Consider the following 6,553-nt stretch of genomic DNA (forward strand, 5'->3'; position numbering starts at 1 on the left):
CCGGGACCGTTGGGGGCGGGGTGTGTGGCCTTATGACACACTTCAGGTGATGTCAGGGGGTGTGGCCTTATGACACACTTCCAGTGATGTCAGGGCGTGTGGCCTTATGACACACTTCCGGTGATGTCAGGGTGTGTGGCATATGCTTATGAGTTATGCTAATGAGTTCCCCTAGCTCTTTTTCTACGAAACGACCCCTGCACTGGACTCACACTTGATTCTGCTGCTTCAGACCAAAACGGCTACCCACCTGAATCTCGGATTAGCACTGAAAACACTTGGGGACCGCTCTGTGCAAAGAGACCTCCAAGTAACATTTGCCCCATTCATTGCTGATTTAGCAGCAAGCCATTTCAACCCACCGGTTCGCAGCAGACATGCAAATAGAGGTTTCAAATCATATCTATGCAAAATCTCAGGTATTTAGGGGAGGCGCTCATGAAAACGCATCGCCATCGGGACTTGGTTAAGGGAATGTCAGTAGCGCAAGTCTTACCCACACAGGTGTGAGAGAAACTACCGCGTGTTAGTAGCTGGTTTCCAAGACCGAGCTGTTAATGGAAACTATCCCCTCCAGGAAAACGCTGACCGCCGCATTAAAGAGAAGAGAAGAGACAGAAACCTTATTCAAGTGACACGCGACTCTCCGCCCTCTCTCGCTCACAGCATCGTAAAGAACACACGTAGGGCTTGAATCCACAGAAGTGCCTTCCTCTGAGAGAAGAGGCTCAAAGGAGCCTCTAGCGGCACGGAAAGACTCCCTCACCTGGGGGAATGTTCCATGGGGTGCATCCCGAGAAACTGTATTGATCTTGTCCCAGTTCTCTGACACATTAGAAGCACAACTGAGCAACGCACTGCCACAGTCCTTGCTACCATATACACCAGGGGTGTCAAACATGTGGCCCGGGGGCTGGATCAGGCCCCCTGGAGGGCTTCTATCAGGCCTGCAGTGGAACCGGCTGTCTTCTGCTTCTTCTTCCAGTTCTGCTGCTGCTGCGTCATCATAGGTTTGCAGCTTACAGAGACACACCTGAACGGCACACTCAAGATTGCAACAGCACAGACACTTTGATGCAATAATTCACAGCAAAAGGTGTCCATTATCAGACACTGTTGAATAAAAAAAATATTGCAAGAGTGCTACTGTTTTAAGCAAACCCTATGTGTTGGTGTCCTTTATAAAGTTTAAAGCTTTATAAAGTTATAAAGCTACCTGGCATTACCTTTTATGACACACATGGCCCAGCCCAACAAGGTCTCATTTATGTCAGATCCGGCCCTCATAACAAATGAGTTCGACACCCCTGATATACACAAAAGACAAGTTAGTTGCCTGCCCTAAACTGTTGGTCACTCATTCCAAAGAACTGCTCTTCTTACTCTAGATCCAGGTCCAGTAGCACCTTGGCAGGTGTCTGAGGAAGAGAGCTTTGGGCCCGGCTACCATGTGTGCCATAAAACATTCTGCTGGGTAGAAGAAGAAGAGAAGAGATGGATTTACACCCCACCCTTCACGAGTCGCTGAGTGGCTTACAAACTCCTTTCCCTTCCCCTCCCCACAACAGACACCTTGTGAGATGGGTGGGGCTGAGAGAGCTCTGACAGAAACTGCTCTTTTTCAAGGACAGCTCTTATCAGAACTACGGCTTGCCCAAGGTCACACCAGCAGCTGCAAGTGGAGGAGTGGGGAATCAAACCCCATTCTCCCATATTAGAGTCCACACACTTAAGCACTACACCAAACTGAAGAACAGGAGGAGGAGGAGACTGGATTTATACCTCGCCCTTCACTACCCAAGGGAGTCTCAGAGCGGTTGACAAACTCCTTTCCCTTCCCCTCCCCACAACAGACACCCTGTGAGGCAGGCGGGGCAGAGAGCGCTCTTGACAGAAACTGCTCTTTTTCAAGGACAGCTCTGACAGAACTACGGCTTGCCCAAGGTCACACCAGCAGCTGCAAGTGGAGGAGTGGGGAATCAAACCCGGTTCTCCCAGATTAGCGTCCGTGCACTTAACCACGACACCAAACTGGTATTGGAGATAGAAACTTGTCAGCTATGCTGCCATGGGGGTTGGGGAGTTCATTCTGTGTCTTGGTAGTTGCTATTGCAGTCCTATCCCTGCTGTTTGGCCTTTGCTGAAACGCTTATCTCTACAGATGTGCAGGAGGAGGTTGTGTTGTCTGGGAGTCTCCTATTCATCGCGAGAGACCCCTGGTTCCCAGCTTTAGCCACCTAACAGTTTCCTAACTTGTCCCGCGTGTGCGAGGGTCCCTAATTGGCCCATGCCATTGGGGGTGTGTGCATACGAATACCCTATATGGGTTGCCGCCATTCTTAACAGTGCCTGTGTTACTGCATCCATAGCTTTGCAATAAAAGTATAACCGTTCCTGAATGCATCTGCTTCATTGCTAGCTGTGGGTTCTGACAAAACTGTATATAAAGGACAGCAGCTGGTGAGCTCCTAGTTGGTGTGTCCTCACTGCAAGGCCCCCTGGGCTGGGAGGGGGGTGCAGAGGAGAACCCACAGAGGTGGACCGGAGAGGCAGCAGTGCAGCCGCTGGGCAGGTGCTCCCACCGACGCTTGACTGCTGCAGACGAGGTGGTTCTGCTGTGCTGAAGCCACAATGGAGTGGCTCCGCCCACTCTCCCTCCCTTGCATCAGTGGCTCACGGGCCGCATAAGAGCCCCGGACGGGCCAGATCCGGCCCCCGGGCCTGATGTTTGACACCCCTGTTCCGATGCCGTCCAAGATCACCACTTGCTCATTTATAGATCGGGCGAGACACGGAGACGAGACCACTGCCCGAGCATCAGTCGCCACCGAGCAACCGTACGGTGCCTTTTCGAACAAGGAATCGACCGCGCAGGTTGGAACCGGGCCCAGCGCCCCGTGGGAACGGGGCAGGCGAGTCCCCCCAGTTTTTGTCATCCCGGCTTGTCAGCCTCGCGCAGAGGTTCGGCCGCAGCGGGTGGCAGAGAGCCATGACCAGACTATCCGCCCCCAAAGGCCCACGGCCGAGACGAGGCACAGATGTGGCGCTCAGCCAAGAGATGTGGGGGGGTCTTACCTTCCCATTCATACTCGTTACTGTTTTCGGAGGGGGTGTCCATGTCATCCAGGTCGATCTCCCCGCTCTCGTCCAACTCGTCCGACAGAACGGACGCCTCGCTCCGATCCAGAGTCAGGCTGATGTCCGGGGCCAGGAGCTTCTTCTTCGCTTTGCCGTCACCGGCTCCTGAGAGGTCAGGAAGGGGGAGGGAAGGAGGATTACATTCAAGTCCGGGGACTGAACAGAGGAACTGGTTGGGCTCTGCGTGGGGCAGGATGCTGGACGAGATGGACCCTCACTGGTCTGACCCAGCAGGGCTCCAGAGCAGACTAATCCATGCAGTAGCCAAATGGCTCGCTCACCACTTGAATGCCAGTCGCTCACAAAGTAGCATTTTTGCTCACAGGATTCCACACCTTAGAGGGAACATTGCCCGTGGGCGCCAAGTGCTTTTAGAAAGTGAGTGGGGCTTTTGTCCAGCAAGGCTTCTGATTCACCACTGGAGATCGGATGGGCAGGCAGATTTTTGAAAACGCCGCTTCGGCGGCAGCTGCCACCACAGCTCAAGGATCTCCGTTGTGTGACTGACGGTAAGATGTGGCAGCCGTTTCGTGGCTGGCTCCGCCTCGTGCGGCAGCCCATTCGGTGGCTGGCTCCGCCTCGTGCGGCAGCCCATTTTGCAGCTGCGCCTACCAGACTGTGCCAGAATCCCGAAGGAGTCCGAAGGTTGGGGACTCCTGGTTTAAAAGCTTTGGCAGTGAATGCCTCGTTTAAAGGCAGCTACCGTGCAGACGTTTTCCTGCTTTCCTGTTCCACTGGAAATGACTCATCCGGAACTGGGTCGATCCACCCACCGGGGGACTGGAAAGTGTGTGAAAAAAGTAGAAGGCACTGGGCGGGATATGCGGATCGTTCTGCTCTTTCGCCACCCTAACTCCCCAAGATGAACTACTCGCTATTTAAGGACAGCAGAGCCCTGACCTGGATAGCCCAGGTGAGCCAGAAGCCGTCAGATCTCGGAAGCTAAGCAGGGTCGGCCCTGGTCAATGTTTGGGCGGGAGAACACCAAGGAATACCAGGGCTGCTATGCAGAGACAGGCAAAGGCACCTCTGTGTCTCTGTCCCAACCTGGATGGCCCAAGTAAGCCTTATCTTCTTCGATCCTGGAAGCTAAGCGGGACCGCCTTTCCCCGTATATACCCCAGAGAGCACTACGGTCTGGGTCTCAAAATCGGCTGACCCTCCTTGGCCCGAGGGAGGCCAAGCTAGCTATCACCAGGGCCGGAGCCTTTTCAGTGGCGGCCCCTACCTGGTGGAATGAGCTCCCGGAGGAGATCAGGGCCCTGCGGGACCTTTTGCAGTTCCGCAGGGCCTGCAAGATGGAGCTCTTCCACCAGGCATTTAATTAGGGGCCGCCGCTACTCCAAACCGCTAATGCAGGCCGCTACTGCAGAGCTCTGGTCTGTGGTTTTAACATCCAACTGATTAGGAGCAGAAACATCATGGAACATCTGGGCAGTGGAAATTTACTCTGACAATATACCATCAAGGTTAATTTTAACTGCCGCCAGCACTTTGTATTTATAATGTTTTTATTTGTGTGGTTAAACAGTTGTGTAATTTTAATGTATTTATGCTTTTATGGAAGCCGCCCTGAGCCCGCTTTGTGGGGAGGGCGGGGTATAAATTTGATGATAAATAAATAAGCGGGGCCAGCCCTGGTTGGTGCTTGGATGGGAGTCCGCCAAGGAAGCCCAGGGTTGCTCTGCAGAGGCAGGCAAGGGCAAACTACCTCTGTTTTATCTGCCCTGACCCGCATGCCCCAAGCTAGGCAGATCTCGGAAGCTAAGCAGGGTCAGCTCTAGATAATATTTGGATGGGAGACCACCAGAGAAGTCCAGGGTTGCTACGCAGACGCAGGCAACGGCGAACTGCCTCTCTTTGTCTCTCGCCCTGACCTGGGTGGCCCAGAGTAGCCCGATCTCATCAGATCTTGGAAGCTAAGCAGGACTGGCCCTGGTTAGTACCTGGATGGGAGACTGCCAAGGAAGCCCAGGGTTGCTACGCAGAGGCAGGCAAGGTCAAACCCACCTCTGAACGTCTCTTGCCTTGAAAACCCTATGGGGCCACCATAAACCAGCTGTGACTTGATGGCAAAAGGAGGAGGAGAAATTGGATCTATACCCTGCCCTTCACTACCCAAAGGAGTCTCAGAGCGGCTTACATAATCCTTTCCCTTCCCCTCCCCACAACAGACACCCTGTGAGGTAGGTGGGGGCTGAGAGTGCTCTTTCCAGAATTGCCCTTGAGAGAACAACTCTGAGAGAACTTATGACTGGCCCAAGGTCATCCAGCGGCGGCAAGTGGAGGAGTAGGGAATCAAACCCGGTTCTCCCAGATTAGAGTCTGTGCACTTAACCACTATGCCAAACTGGCTCTCAAGAGAGCAGTAACTCCCTTGGTCTTGTGGCTAAAATAGTTTCAGGCTGCGTGCACTTGCCAGAACAGTCCCCTCCTCCCGTTGCATCCGGCAGATCGTCGACGTGGTCGTCTTCTGGCAGCGGTCTAGGAGAGAAGACAGACACATCGGAACACATTTATTCCGTCCAGCCCTTGACAGAAAACCAGCAGTTTTCACGGCCGGGCTGAGATCAGATCCGTTCTGAGAAAGAGCCGGTCCGCGTGCTTTGTCCCGGGGGCCCCCCCTTACCGTGGGAAGTCTTCGTCTTGCCACTCCTCTTTCAGCTCCACCCCCTCCATCCTCAGCTTGGCCTCGATGGACGACGACGAAGACTCCATGGGCTCCAGGGCGCCTCCTTTCCTTATCAAGGTGTCGGCCAGGGAACTGCAAGAGATAGACATTGGTCCTCATGACCCGGGAGGCAAGAGACCCTCCAGAGAAAGCAGAACTAAGGCAGGATGAGAAACAGCAGTGCGAGAGCAGCCTTCGTAACTAAGGGCTAAACTAAATTGGCTTCAGTGTGCCTAGAGTTAGTTGTTTTTTTAAAAAAAAATTAATTCAAAATATTTTAACGCGGCCTTTATACCCGATCAGGGTCCCCAGGTCTGCTGCTAGGGATTTTGGGAGGTTAAAACAAACAAATCAAATACATGAAATGTCTTTCCTGAGTGCCCCCAGACTTTGGGAGTGGATTTCTGGAGGGCGAATAATTTTATTTCTATTTACGCTACTTACGGTCTACTTTTCTCCGAGGGATAAATTGCGGATTACACAGAGTGAGTCAGTAGACTCGGCAAATGGGACATTCAGTAAGGAATGCGTAAGGATCAGGGGTCATTTCCTGCGGGAGCGCACAGGAGCGGAGCTCCGGCAGTAAGGAGCCCCGGGGGCGGGCACATGCAACAAGCCCCGCCCCCTGCTCCCAGCAGCCCTCAGCTGAGCCACGAGGAGCAAGAAGCAGCCAGGTAAGTTGCAGAGCCCCCCCCCGGCCTGCCTTCAGGTACAAGCTTTCCCTCCTCTGTGAGGGCAGATCTG

General features: G+C 53.6%; 1 protein-coding gene across 1 annotated transcript in view; it reads right to left on the minus strand.

Annotated features, from left to right (window-relative positions):
* Positions 1-6,553, minus strand: part of BNIP2 (BCL2/adenovirus E1B 19kDa interacting protein 2) — a 27,757-nt gene that overhangs the window by 17,136 nt on the left and 4,068 nt on the right. The window contains exons 2-4 of the mRNA XM_015415713.1: positions 5,768-5,902; positions 5,558-5,622; positions 3,076-3,243 (exon numbers count right to left, since the gene is read on the minus strand). Of these exons, the coding sequence (XP_015271199.1) occupies positions 3,076-3,243; positions 5,558-5,622; positions 5,768-5,856 (322 nt within the window). The 5' untranslated portion in view covers positions 5,857-5,902. The remainder of the gene's footprint in view (positions 1-3,075; positions 3,244-5,557; positions 5,623-5,767; positions 5,903-6,553) is intronic.

The sequence above is a fragment of the Gekko japonicus genome, unplaced genomic scaffold, assembly GCF_001447785.1.
Source record: "Gekko japonicus isolate JY-2015 unplaced genomic scaffold, Gekko_japonicus_V1.1 scaffold4593, whole genome shotgun sequence".
In the NCBI taxonomy this organism is placed as follows: Eukaryota; Metazoa; Chordata; class Lepidosauria; order Squamata; family Gekkonidae; genus Gekko; species Gekko japonicus.